This window comes from Pyrus communis, chromosome 11, assembly GCF_041283825.1.
Source record: "Pyrus communis isolate YQ-2024b chromosome 11, ASM4128382v1, whole genome shotgun sequence".
Lineage (NCBI taxonomy): Eukaryota > Viridiplantae > Streptophyta > Magnoliopsida > Rosales > Rosaceae > Pyrus > Pyrus communis.
The window spans coordinates 5,216,248-5,230,454 of NC_142575.1; the positions used below are offsets into that span (position 1 = coordinate 5,216,248).

The 14,207-nt window shown below is 39.7% G+C and overlaps 2 protein-coding genes and 1 pseudogene across 2 annotated transcripts; 2 read left to right on the top strand and 1 right to left on the bottom strand.

Moving 5' to 3' along the window:
* Positions 1-1,316: 1,316 nt before the first annotated feature.
* LOC148692739 (lectin pseudogene) lies at positions 1,317-1,634 on the top strand (annotated as a pseudogene).
* Positions 1,635-2,863: 1,229 nt separating this feature from the next.
* PHT4;1 (phosphate transporter 4;1) lies at positions 2,864-6,628 on the top strand. The gene is made up of 10 exons (XM_068482261.2): positions 2,864-3,408; positions 3,515-3,622; positions 4,004-4,159; positions 4,317-4,532; positions 4,716-4,925; positions 5,132-5,269; positions 5,392-5,493; positions 5,600-5,665; positions 5,883-5,967; positions 6,135-6,628. Exons 1-10 carry the CDS (start codon positions 3,022-3,024, stop codon positions 6,230-6,232), a joined length of 1,566 nt encoding a protein of 521 aa, XP_068338362.2. The 5' UTR covers positions 2,864-3,021; the 3' UTR covers positions 6,233-6,628.
* A 1,931-nt stretch (positions 6,629-8,559) lies between these two features.
* On the bottom strand, positions 8,560-10,945 carry LOC137743549 (cytochrome P450 86A1). The gene is made up of 2 exons (XM_068483466.2): positions 10,290-10,945; positions 8,560-9,952 (listed from the first exon to the last, which is right to left on the bottom strand). The coding sequence occupies exons 1-2, from the start codon at positions 10,873-10,875 to the stop codon at positions 8,970-8,972; spliced, it is 1,569 nt and encodes a 522-aa protein (XP_068339567.2). The 5' UTR covers positions 10,876-10,945; the 3' UTR covers positions 8,560-8,969.
* Positions 10,946-14,207: the final 3,262 nt, after the last annotated feature.

A 14,207-nucleotide genomic window follows, 5' to 3' on the forward strand; every position in this document is an offset into this window, starting at 1 on the left:
AACAACATAACCATGGAAGATTCAACAAATGGAGAATTCTGGGATTTCAAAGTAAATGGTCAGTCCGATTTCAAGTTTGAAGCCTGAAGTTATTATTATTTTATATTTCTACTTTTAATCTTTTCACAATAATAATCTTTGATTAATGGCATTTCCGCCAGTTACAAATAGAAAAGAATGATTCAGATATGCTTTCTAGACAATATCTTTTTTAATCAATTTCTTGCATGACCTGTTAATCCGGCATGACCTGTTAACAAATCGGATCGTTATCCGTCAAAAACTTGTTATCTTAACGAATATAGTGCGAACGCATCCTTCACCAACAACTAGAAATATGTGGAAGGTCAGGATGTTAGTCTTTGCTTAATGGCATTTCCGCAAGTTATAAATAGTAAAGAATGATTCAGATATGCTTTCTAGACAATATCTTTCTTAATCAATTTCTTGCATGATCCGTTAATTCGACGTGACCTATTAACGAATTGGATTGTTATTGGATCATCCGTCAAAAACTTGTTATCTTAACGAGTTTGACACGACACGAAGGGTTAAGATAATGGATATGACTCAAAAAAACTACAAACATGACCAATTTGCCAAGCCTACCTAGCACCGTCTCTCACACTTAGTAGCCACCGTGTGTGGACAGATCTGGACCATATAAGTGAGTATCCCTGCTGACTCAAATGATTAAACTGTAAGTGAAGGAATGGGTTTTGAGTCTTTCGGACCACAATCTTCTGGAACCAAATATCTCCTCTCTGTTAGACATCCATTCTACTCTTGCGCTGTCAAGGATTGAGTTAACAACGCATAACAAACTCAGCTAACATCGATCAAGATGAGTCATACAAAGATGAAAAAATCAAAGCTAAAACATATCAAAAGAAAATAAACTATTACTCCGGAGGTCCACACCTTATGCTTATTAGTTTTTGTATATATGTATGCATAGGGGAGAATGAATACTAAAATGACATTCCGTGCCGGCGGCATTCGGCACAGATTTTATGTATGTATCTATATTAACATAAATGCTAGACTGATGTAGCACTCTGGCTACAAATGCATGATGTTATGCGCAAGGTCTTTAGCTATCTATCACTTGGGGGGTCCTCCATACTGTTTTTGGAATTGTTATAAAGAGACCAGGTATGGCGAATTTCACAAGCGGAATTTAACTCATGCCTTCTAGACGCCTACAGTTTTCAATTTGAAAAAGAGAATTTTTACGTCCTTGATTCACAGGGATGACATTGAGGTAGCCAAACTAACGGGGCGTACGCGACCTAGATGTCCGAGGACGGTTCAAGATGTCGGAGCTCTCATCAGGAGTTGTTTATGAGATTGCCTACATTGTTAAATTAACAAATGGAGCATCCGGATGGGAACTCCCTGTTACACTCAAAATCAATCTCCCAGGGCAGGGCGGAACAGAAAAGAAGCGCCGATATAGTCTCCTCGAGAAGCCGAGAGGACTGTGTATGGAGCTTAATGGTGGCAGCTTTCAGTCCATGGCAGGAGAAACTGGAGAAGTGATCTTTGATCTTTATATTCATGACAAGCCCTCCAAAAGTGGGCTTATCATTAAAGGTATCATTATCAGGCCGAAAGAATTGAACAGATCTTAAATCCTAAATGTTCGATCTGTTAAGAACACCTACCAAAAGATTTGTACATAGAGGCACAGAAACTCATTTGATCCTTGAGATCCAATTCTTATGAAGTTACCATGGACTTATCAAGTCAGCTGAGGAAAACTTAAAATATTATATTGCATAAACTTGAATGTGAGAGTAAAGCAAATTCCTTTTACTTGCATGCGCTCTTTTGAAAATATATTCAATCTTAACTTGATTACACTCTTAACTGTATTTAGATTAAAGAAAATTAGGCAAGTGGTAAAATTATCCCTTGATCAGGACAGTTCTTTTAAGCGCACCACATTTCAAATTCAAATCTACCTCCTCATCGTGTCCCTCCAACTAGTGTAAATTAAAGTAGTACTCTCCCTTGTAAAACTAAATAAAAAATAAAACATAAAATTTAAAGATTAAAAGACATAAAAAAAACCGGTGTGCAATCCGGTCAGCTCTGGTCCACGTTCCAAATCACTGTCACGTCACTTATATCCGCCTTGGACCTGGATTGTCTGCCCTTCCCATCCCATACCCTCCAATTTCTGTGGTCACGGTTAAGCCACGTCAACATTTTATATTGATTTTTTTTATAGAAATAATAAGACAAAAAATAATGGGAATATAAAATGTTGACGTAGCTTACCGTGATCACAAAAATAGGAGGGGATGGAAAGGGTATGAGATGGGGAGGGCAGAGAATCCAGGTCCATCAGGCTTGTTTTCAGCTTGAGCATCTGAAAGAACTGTGGACATTATGCGCAGTTTAGGCATTTTCTTGTGCAAGGTATGATGGGTGAGTGACCCAAGAGAACAAATTTCATTGGGACACAAGTGTTGTCATAGTTATTTTAGAGGGACACTTAGAGAAAAAAATCAATTAAGATCATTCACGAAACAAAGCATATGGCATGTGATTCTCCAAAATGCACTTCTATAACCCATGAACATTCTTAAGTTAGAAACACGATTAATCGTAAATTAAAACAAAAAAAAAAAACATTTTTCTAGACCTCATAAGAGCAGCCCCTTTAGTTTTGAAATAGAAGCCCAAGCCTAAACCTTTTCAATTGGCACAGCCCAGTCCATTTTGAAGAAGCATTAAATAACAATTAGAATTCAATTTACAGTTAACTACCCGCCAACCCAAAACAAAGCGGAAAAAAAACCGTCCGCCTCCTACCCTTACCCCTAACAATCCAAATCCCTTCTGTGCAACCGCCACGTGTTCTAACCACAGCCAGTGCAGATAAATATCCTTCCACAGTCCCTCTCCAAAAATCTTCCCCCGACCTTATAGCATGCGTCTCGCTCCCTGCGAAGCTGGGAACGCGGTACACTGACTCAGCGACTCGGTGAGTCGTTTCATGCTCTGGAAACCATGAACCCCAGAGCGCTTCTTTACTCCTTCTCTCCGAAATCCAACATCGTCCTGCCCGATATTTCGGCCACCAAGAGAAGTTTCGGCGCCGATCACCCGAGACACCAACCGCCGTTTCGGTTACGCGTGTGGATTCGGAACCGTGAGCAGTACTGCTGTTTCGTACGCGTTTCGCGGGGCGGCGGTGGTAACCGGAGGAGCGGGAAAGTGTTTGCGGATGTTAAATCGGTGGATAAGTTCGAGAAGGGGTTGGACGATGTCGTTTCGAGGAAGGAGGATTTGGAGGTGGAGTCCGCGGCGGAGGTTTCGTGGTTACAAGATTTTCCGAAACGATGGGTCATTGTCGTTTTGTGCTTTTCGGCTTTCCTTCTCTGCAACATGGACAGAGTAAGCTTGAAGCTTTAATGGTTATGCAATTTGGAAATGGTAATTAAAAATGGAAGGTGGAAGTTAATTACAGCAGTAAAAAGTTATTTTTTGTGAACTGTGGCAGGTAAATATGAGCATTGCAATTCTACCCATGTCAGCAGAGTACAATTGGAACCCAGCAACAGTTGGTTTGATACAGTCTTCTTTCTTCTGGGGATACCTCCTAACTCAGGTTAATTACATTTATGCACTTCTTCTAGTTAGTAATTACATCACATTTTTTAAGTTTGTATGTGATTGGGTCAACCGAGTTTACTAGAGTTTGTCAAATCCCTTTTTTCGTAGATTAGACTGGTTCAGAATATCGTGTTTTCAAACAAACTTAAGCCCATTGCCCTTTTGTTCTGTAACATCGATGACACATTCCTGATGTTCCATCAAAGATTCAAAAGTATAGCTTGTGAGAAACTTTTTGGTTTTTCTTTTAGTTACGTTAGAGGGAATCAGATTCTGGACTTATCGTAATCTAATCTATAGTACGCCCTCCCTCGGGAGTTAACACTTGATGTTTTATCCTTTTTTTTTTTGGTTAACTTATGACTGTGAGTGGCAGATTGCTGGTGGAATATGGGCAGACACAGTAGGTGGGAAGCAAGTATTGGCATTTGGAGTCATTTGGTGGTCCATTGCTACTATTCTCACTCCTGTTGCCGCTAAAGTTGGATTGCCTTTCCTACTCGTTGTTCGTGCATTCATGGGGATTGGTGAGGTTGGTCTTCTATAATTTATCAGTAATCTGTAGGAAATAGGTTGTTTATCGATCACTAGTTACTATGATTATTTGTCAACTTTTGATAATACTAATCACCATGGTTGTTCGTTAACTTTTACTAATTACTATTCACTTAGTCTGCTTTTCTTTTCAGGGTGTTGCTATGCCTGCAATGAATAATATACTGTCGAAATGGATTCCTGTAGCAGAGAGAAGTAGATCTTTGGCTCTGGTTTACAGTGGAATGTATCTTGGATCAGTCACCGGCTTGGCCTTTTCACCATTTCTAATACATCAGTTTGGATGGCCATCGGTCTTTTACTCCTTTGGTTCTCTGGGGACGGTCTGGTTCGCTCTATGGCTAAGTAAGGTGATTGACTTTTACCCCCTCTCAGATTAGTATTTCTTTTTCAGGAAACATGTTACTTGCAACCTAAGGCACAACTTTTCGCTGTAAGTTTGGTATTTTAAGCAATGTCCTTAATTTTTTTTTTCTTTACTGATGTGTAAGTTCTATATTTGAATTTTTTTTTTCATGGGGCTGTTAATGTAGGCACACAGTTCACCTCTCGAGGATCCTGAGCTGCGACCAGCGGAGAAGAAACTTATTCTTGCAAGTAGTATTTCCAAGGAACCTGTTAAACAGATTCCTTGGAAATTAATTTTGTCCAAAGCACCTGTTTGGGCCCTGATAGTGTCTCACTTCTGCCACAATTGGGGAACATTTATTCTTCTCACATGGATGCCAACTTACTATAACCAAGTAAGTCATCATTTCTTGCATTTGTTACCCTAGTTTCATGCCGCATAGTTTTCCTTCTAGTATAAAAATTAACTATCTTGTGGCTTTGCCAAAGTAGACGGTACTACAAAATTGGTTAATGCTTGTTGCTGCATAAGTGGCAAAGTGTTCAATCAGGCCTGAAATTGCAAGTTGAATTCTGATTTTACCATTGATCCAACCATTAGGTACTGAAGTTCAATCTTACCGAATCAGGGCTATTCTGCGTCCTGCCCTGGCTAACAATGGCATTTTCTGCAAATCTTGGAGGGTGGATTGCAGACACTCTTGTCAGCAAGGGCTTCTCTGTGACAAGGGTTCGGAAGGTATCATATTTCATCATCTTTTTTAATCTAAACCAAATATTATTTGGGGAACAGTTTTCCGAGATAGAAATCACATTTTCTAGTTCAGCTGTCGCGTTACTAATCTATATCATCCATCGCAGATTATGCAAACAATTGGGTTTCTAGGCCCTGCTTTCTTCCTAACACAGTTGAGCCATATTAATTCTCCTGCAATGGCTGTTCTATGCATGGCATGCAGTCAGGTATGCTTCGTTTCAAAGCTTGGTACAATTGCTTAATATTTTTGTTGTTCATTCAATAATTAGCTATCGTGTGCCTTATCTTGTTTTGTTTCTTTTGCTTAAATAGGGAACTGATGCATTCTCGCAATCTGGTCTATATTCAAACCATCAAGATATCGCTCCACGATATTCTGTAAGTATTGGTTTAGTTTCTGGTTTTGTCTTGCCCGTGCCAGTTTCTACTGTGTGTTAGAACCATAAATCAAACATCTACCGAGTTCCAACATAAGCCTATCAGTCAATTGGCAATTGTGTGCTATTTGGATTTGTAGTATTGTATTATTGTATCTCAGAGTGAAGAGTAGGAGAAAACTGTGGTTCTAATGATCTTTGTTCCAACTGTTTCTCAGGGGGTATTGCTTGGTATGTCAAACACAGCTGGAGTGCTGGCAGGTGTCTTTGGAACGGCATCCACTGGTTACATTTTACAACACGGTCAGTCTCCATTTATTGCAAATTTTAGTTTGCATTTCACGCGTTAGCGGAGATCAAATTGCCCGAATTTGTTGGCCTTGGGGACATCAAATCATGACATCAAGTTGTAATCCATTGGCAACAAGCTGATTCCAACACCCCTCCCTCTCCGCTTTGATATTTTTCAGGTTCTTGGGATGATGTATTCAAGGTTTCGGTAGGCCTTTACCTGGTCGGAACTGTTGTTTGGAATCTGTTCTCAACTGGCGAAAAGATCATAGATTAGTTCACAGATAACTTGATTCTTAATAATCGCCGGCACTTCATTCCTGAGCTTTTATAGTTCAGAGTTATATTGGAGGAGAGAGGTAGCAAAAATGCCAAGAAATTGAAGTTGGAAGGAAAGCAGTATCATTTTATTGATAGTCTTGGACTTGCAGAAGAACTGTTACAAAGATTTTGACGTCAAACTGGAAGCTTGAAATCGAAAGAGTGAGGTGCTAGCTAGTTCTTCCCTGCAACATTTGAAGTTTCATAAACCGGCTGCATTTCATACAAAATTTTCATTAATGCTGAATATATGGTAAAATTAAATGAACCCCCAACACAGCCATTTTCTGTAAATGTTGTATATTGTAATTTGTATGTACATGCATTTCCCATTAAGATACCCTTTTTTTAACTACTACGCTTCATTCGTAGACATTGAAGTTTGAATGTGCTTGTAAAATTGTTGAAAGCACTTTCTTCATAAGTACTTTTGGAACCAGTCCTTAGTAAAAATACAAGTGAATCCTAAAAAAAACACTTAAAGTGCTTCCTGCAATGATGTTTCTTGTAGACAGTGGCGAAGCCATGATTTGCCGAGGGGAGGGGCGAAATTCAAAAGAGTACAAGGTTCAATCGAAGTGATTGCTTTTATATTGGAGAGTGCAAAGTTTTGAGTCAATATTCATAGCAGAAAATAGTCTTTCCACCAAAGCGGTTGTAAGCAATAATTTCAGAGCCAATGTAAGAAGCTTAAATTGGCTAGAATTAGATCCTAAAAAATGTTAGGCACTAGTCTAAAAACGGATTGGGACCTAGCAGCTAGGTGCCTAAGTGAGATCTAGGCAGGAGCCTAGATGAATTTAAATTAAGGAAAACTAATGAAAATGTTTTGAAAATTTTGAGTTTTAACGATAAGGACAAAATAAATGTTAAAGTGAATAGTACCAGTATTGACTTTTTAGTGTAAAAATGTAATTTTTCGTTAAAGTAAATAGTACCTGAAGTTTTTTTGTTAAAGTTCCCTTTAAATTATCATAAAATAAGCATTAAACTATATTTACATTGTTTTTAAAAATTAATACAATATTTATAAATAATATGAGAGTTTAAGATAAATACGTTGAGAATCTTAAAAGACAAAATAAAAATACATACAAGAATAAAAAATAAAAAAAAGAAAAAAAAAGGAGAGAAATGGGTTAATAAACCACAAAAAAGAATAATACTTGGTACTGACATTTACTGACCTCCTAATAGACCAATAAAATAAAGACACATGTCCATTTTCAAGTCCCTAACCATACAACCAAATATCCCTTATTCTGCAAACCAAACATTCTTCGTCTCCCTCATCGAACACTGAATCCCCTCTCATCTCCGGTGACGCACCCGCAACTCCTCTCTTCCCGGTGACCCAATCCCTATTTCCTGCGACCCATCAATCGCTTTTTTCTATAGAGACTGCGATCGTTGTCCTCCATTATGGACGACGGTGATGATTGTGACCAGTCATCATCAATTCGCCATTTGATCTTAACCTGGTGATGTTTGTGGTGACGAGCAAGATCTTGAAGCTACATTCCCTGCAAATCCAACCAAACTATCGCCCTTCCTCTACAAATTCGACCAAGACAGTGCATCAGCCAAAACTAATTTTTACAGGTGCCATGAATTCCGACGAGACCGGAGGGGAGGGGCTGAACCAGTGCTCCTAGGTATGTTTTCCGGTGAGGGGAGTGGCGGCTGCCACTTCTCACTCTCACGTAGCTTCGCCACTGCTTACAGAAAACACTTCAAGTGTTTTGAGAACTCAAAAATAATTTAACCAAAAGCACCTAAAAGCACTTCCAATCAAAATGTGTGTTGGTATGGGCTCGTTTGATGCTTGATTGAATTCGAAAACAATGTCCGAAATATGTAGAATGATTTAACCACCAAAAAAAAAAAAATGCCGAATGAGCGAAAAAAGTTTGTCTAACTGGAAGGTGTCTCTCCTACAAGTTGGTTAGCTACAACTGCTTTGTTAATACTCACTTACGGAAACAAGTCTCACTTCTATAAGATTTGTACTCAACAATCCGATTAACTATTATTGACACGTAATACACATAGTTATACTATATCAAGATTATAGGTTTAATAAATGTTTGTCAAAACAAGAAGAGAATGATTAGGTTCAGACATAAATCAAAACTTAAAACTAAAGTAATACGATCAATTTATCATTGCACCTGAGATTTTGTGTTCGACTCTCCCTACCTAGTATCCTTTGTGCAAACAAAAATATCACAGTTATGCTAATTATTTAAAATTTGCTAATCTAGTTTAGCTACTAGAACATGCTTGAAGAGTATTAATTATATTTTATTGATAAAAGTATTAATTAAAAAAACCCACATCAAATGAAATGGAATATAATTAACAACATAAAGACATCATCAAATCTTCCAACTCAGATGAGCAACCCTCACTCACCCACTTTTTTACTTAACCCACCCACCCAATAAAAACCAACAACATTTGACAACAGTATACATTTTAAAAGTAAAACAAATTAAATGACTTCTGTATCCTCACCATCCCTGTGAGATTTTTAGTATGTCTGAAACACGAATACATACGTCATACATTATTATACAAACGAAAAGAAACTTTTCCTACTTGCAAAATAATATATGATATATCGTTCCGTGTTTTCAGTATATTAAAAAATATCTTCCCACACATGCCAACAATCCCGAAAATACCTCTGCCTATGCTGAGGTGGCAGCCACATAACCTGGCCCACCACCAAGCTTACGTGGACGCAAATGCACCTGAAGCCCGTTCTTCATGAAGAGTGTGAGCGACATCTTCTGCTGTGCTCGGAAACCGGGAACCGGAGACAGCCGGTAACGCAAAAGCACGGCAGAAACCACCGATTTCATCTGCAGGTAAGCCAAGTCCTTCCCCAAACAAGTCCTCGGTCCAGCATTGAAAGCCACGAACTTGTAACCGTCCTGGGGCGGTTCGAACCGGTTCCCGTCGGCCGACATCCACCGTTCCGGTTTAAACTCCATGCAATCCTCCCCCCAAATGCTCTTCATCCTCCCCACCGAGTAAATCGAATACGTCACCGTCGAACCGGCCGGCACGAAAGTCCCGTCAGGCAGAACGTCGTCTTTCACGACGTACTTGAAATCCTCCGGCACGGAGGGGTATAGTCGTAAAGTCTCAGCCAGCGCCGCCTTCAAGTAAACCAATTTATCCGCCTCGTCGAACACCAAGGGCTCCTCCGTCCATAGCCGCGGATCATCACCACGTGTCTGTTTCAGCACCGTCGAGATCTCGGCGATGATTTTCTCCTCGATGTGGGGATTTTCCATGATGAGGTGGAAGAACCAGCTGAGCGCCACCGACGACGTGTCGCGGCCGGCGAGGACGAAGTTAAGAGCGATGCGCTGGAGGACGGCGCTTGGGAATGGGTTGCCGTCGACGTCGCGCTTGTTCATGAAGCGGGAGATGAGGTCGTCGGACGGTGTCAACTTGCGGGCGGCGACGGCGTCGTTCATGTAGTCCCCAACGATTTTGAGGCTCTTCTCCAGCTGTCGCTCGGCGCCGAGAGCGAAGAACTTCTGGATTCTCCATAGGAAAGCGGGGTAGAGGAGGCGCTGGAGGGTGGCTTCAGTGGCGTTGTCGAATGCCTTTGCAAATGGGTTGTCGGATAGCTCCGGCGACAGAGTTTCCGGGTCCTTGCCTGGTGGGAAAATGTTAGTTTGAATATCGCCACATGATAACTATAATAACTACCATGCACAGTTTTACAAATTTACCTTTTTGAACTTAGATTTAAATAATTTTGCATTTTGGTCCCGACAAATTAAACGTTTTCAATCTCATCTTATAGTTAGAAACATTTAGACCATTTGGTTAATTTGCCAAATTTTATCATATCAATAAATTTGTCGAGCACGTAGATACAATTTTGAATATCAAAAGTATAAGGACCAGGATAATATTTAGTAAACAGGGAGGAGAAAAGTGTAATTTAATTTATTTTTTTAATAAATTTTGAGAGTTAATTTTGAAATTACCGAATGTCAATCCACAAATGTTGTCGAATGTCAAGCGAAGCAAAAGGTCCTGCAAGTCCACCGCGATATGATCTCTCGCCGCCTTATCCAAAATGCACCAAAGCCGGTTCCTGATCGTCCGGTTGACCCACCGAGCCATGGCCTGCCTCAACGTCCGCGTCGTGAACTCCAAAGCAGCCGTCTTCCTCTGTATCAGCCACGTCTCTCCGTCGCTGTTGAATATCCCTTCCCCCAAAAGGTCATGAAAAGCTGCCTGCCACGTCGGGCCCTTGGGATAATTATCGAACCGGGTACGGAGAATATGCTCGATGTTTTTAGGGTTGCTTGTCACGGTGTACAACCCTTGCTTGCGAGCCAGGAAAGGGAGAGCGAGCGTGCATGTTTGGTACGTGGCGGAACCGCCGGTGGCGCGGAGGTTGCTCGTGATCCAATCGTGGATTTGCTTCCGATTTGAGTAGAGAAACGGAAGGCTGCCCACAACTGGCCAGACGCTCGGGCCGGTGAGTTTTCTAGCCAAGAGGTAGAACCAGAAGAGGTATACGGATGTGGCAACAAATAGGGCGGAGAGAATCGGTAGGGCTTCCATTTTAGCTAGCTATATCAGTGTTGAGGTTATAGAATTGGGCGATCGAGCAGTATATACTAAGAAAAAAAGTGTGACGGGTGTATATATAAAGATTGATATAAATATTAATGTGGAAATTTTGTAGGAAGAGTTGTTGGGAAATTTTGGGCATACGTACAAGTCGCTGCCAAATCGAACCTAATTACAAAGCTTTAAATATTTAAGGGGTTTATATTGTTAATTTGTAGCCGTTTGCGTAGGTGCATGGAAGATAATTGCTTATGGGGAGGGAGGAGATTAATTATCCGAAGTAAAATGATTATTTACTGATTAATTAGGTAGGGTTTTAATTAACTTGGTTTTAACTGTCTTATTGTTTGCTTTGGTGACTGGCCATAAGCAAATGCCACCTCCGGCCGACATGTTAACGTACGCTAACATTGATTTTAGTATCACTTTCAATCCTTGTACGTGGCATTGGCTTACAATATGGTCATTACTTAATTTAGAAAGATGATGCTTAGAAAGATCATGCTTACATAGGGTTATTTAGAAAGATGATGATGGCATGAAATGGGCCTTAATAGGTTCTAGAAATATACTATGTTTGATATAATTGAAAAGAAGAAACTAATAAAACAACTCCGTTCTTGCTATCCGATTTGCGTCTTTTGACTACTTGTTCAATTCATTTTGTTATCTAATCTACGCAAACATGTGATTGTTAGGCTTCACATGTGGGTTAACTTTTTATAATACTATAAAGGAAGTTGAGGAATTCCACCATAAAACTAATTAGCAATATAGGAAGTAGCCCAACGCTTCATAAACACATTTAAGATTTGATAAACTTGTAACATATAAAAGACATTTCTTCACAGCCTCGCAATTAGATAATTAAAGTTCAAGGCCTTACTAGCTAGCGTTCTAATAAAACATTAACAATGGTTAAAGAACATATATAACATTTTGCCTATTATTAACCATCAAATTTTATCTAATGACTTTGTTAATGTTCAAAATTGAAAGTTAACTTAGAGGATAGTGGTTCACTCATAAACGAGGCCACGTCCACTGTAGTCTATATACATATTTGTGTGAGGTTACAAATGTTCCATGAAATGGCTCAAAGCTTTTAGTTGGCAAGGAGAAACCAAAGAACAGTAGGTTTTCTCCATCCAACCAGCCATCCCCTAATTTCCTCTGCCCTCTTCCCTCTATACACACAAACCCACCTTCCTAAGGAAGGTCAAGTGATAGTCTCACCATACAGATTCATGTGGCCTCTCTCTATCCACTCATTAATGTCTAAGGACTAACAAATATCTAGTCTTGGTCAAGGGGTCTTCATTCAATGGTAGTTTATATGTAGAGCACTTGGAGAGGTGGTCTCAATATAGCACCCTAGATAGGTGGTCTCCATAAAGCACTGGAGAGGTGGTCGTATGTAGAGCACCTGGAGAGGTGGTCATCTGTAGAGCACTTAGAGATGTGGTTTGGTGGTTTCAGTAAAGCACCCTAGAGAGGTGGTCGTCCTTAGAGCACTTGAAGAAGTGGTTTGGGGGTCTCAATAGGGCACCCTGAAGAGGTAGTCTACTTACAACACTTGGAGAGGTTTGGTCCCCAATCAAAGAGTCTTTCTTCACAATGGTGACATGGCAAGAGTGGGACCGAGTCATTCTGTAGACCAGCGTATAGACTCATAAAATGATTGTTGTTTTATACTTTTTTTATTATTATTTTATTATTTTTTAAGATGGAAGGTGAATTTCCTTGTTTGCTCTTGCATTTGAGAAAATATTTAATAGAGTTAACGAAAATGATCACTATGATTATACGAGTCCTAACTATTGAGGACTGTAAAACCTAATATTCGAATTCACGGACAAAAATACAACTCATACTAAAGTTAAAGGACTGTATTCATACAATAATTAAAGCCAAAAGGAAAAGATTGAGAGAAAGTTTTTAATCAAACCCCTTTACTAATGACTATAAAGACACTTATACGCTACTTTAGCCACAACTTTTACTTAAGAATCAGGTAATGTACTCAGAAGTTGGTTTCTAGACTTCCACTTATGTGCATGCCAAATCGCTGAAAATTGTAAGCTCACAAGTAAGGTTATGGCTATCCCATTTTCCATGGTGGTTGGGGACCATATATACGGATGAATTATATATCTTTTAATTCTTCTTATTTCCTGCCAAGCAATGAATTTAATTCCTAATGACTAGGGTTCTGCAAAATACTCAAAAACACTTTCTTGTATATGTATGCATATCAAGGAGAGCAAGTAATTCAGAAGCTTCCTCAGAATCGATCTAAATACATGCATGGAAATTATGGTTGATTTCCTTGGCATTCTTGCAAGCTCAGCAAATCTCTGTGAGTGTGAGAGTAAAGGGTGGGTGGAGTCGGTTGACCCGATTTAGAAAACAGGGAAAACGAAATCTAAAACATTTGTGTTTTCTAAGTGAGACACCTAGCTGATACCTAAGAGATGAAGCTCAGTTGACTTTCATTTGATCTGAAATATTACAAGTACTTTTAAGAAAAGATGGAGCTTTGCATAGAACAAATGGTCACGTTTTCCCATTCTTTACGACAATCGGCACCAATCCATGCTGCGTAGTTCGTCCAAATCTCACGTTTCACTGCAAAATTGTACTGCAAGTCAAAGAAATTCTATGCATGGTGAACTTTTGTCAAATAGGGCTGGTTCTGGTTGGTTTTTGGTTTTGGTTTTTCTCACGCCAATCCACACGGCAAGGGCTTCCTCAATGCCCATTGTTTTACACACATATGGATATGATTTTCTTGTTCACACCGTTCCCTATGGGGAAGGTTATTGACGGTAGCACACTCACACTAATCTTCACGGCAAGGGCTTCTTCATTGCCCATTGTTCAACTCACACGACAGGCTAGGAGACGGACTTATATAGCACGGGTATATAGTCATTGTGGCGTTTTGTGTCAATAATACAACGTCATGTAGTGAGAAATTTATTACATATGATATTATATGATTGACACCGGTCACTACTATAGTGGTATACCCATTACATGTAAGTCGTCTTTGCATGCTATGACTCTTCACTGCCTATTTATTAGCCTGGTCTCACGACTCTCACCTAGTTATTTGGCATGCCATCATCGTAACCCGAGTTTAATCTACTCTGACACTTGGGCCTGTTTAACTGCAGCTTCTAGGGAAGGTTGAACGAGTTCACCACTGTGTGGCATTTCAAGTTACTAATATAGGTTATGTGTAAAATTATGTCCATATAACCTTGTATAAGTGTTCCCCATGCTTGACGATACGAGTACGGGAATCTGTATCGCTGTAC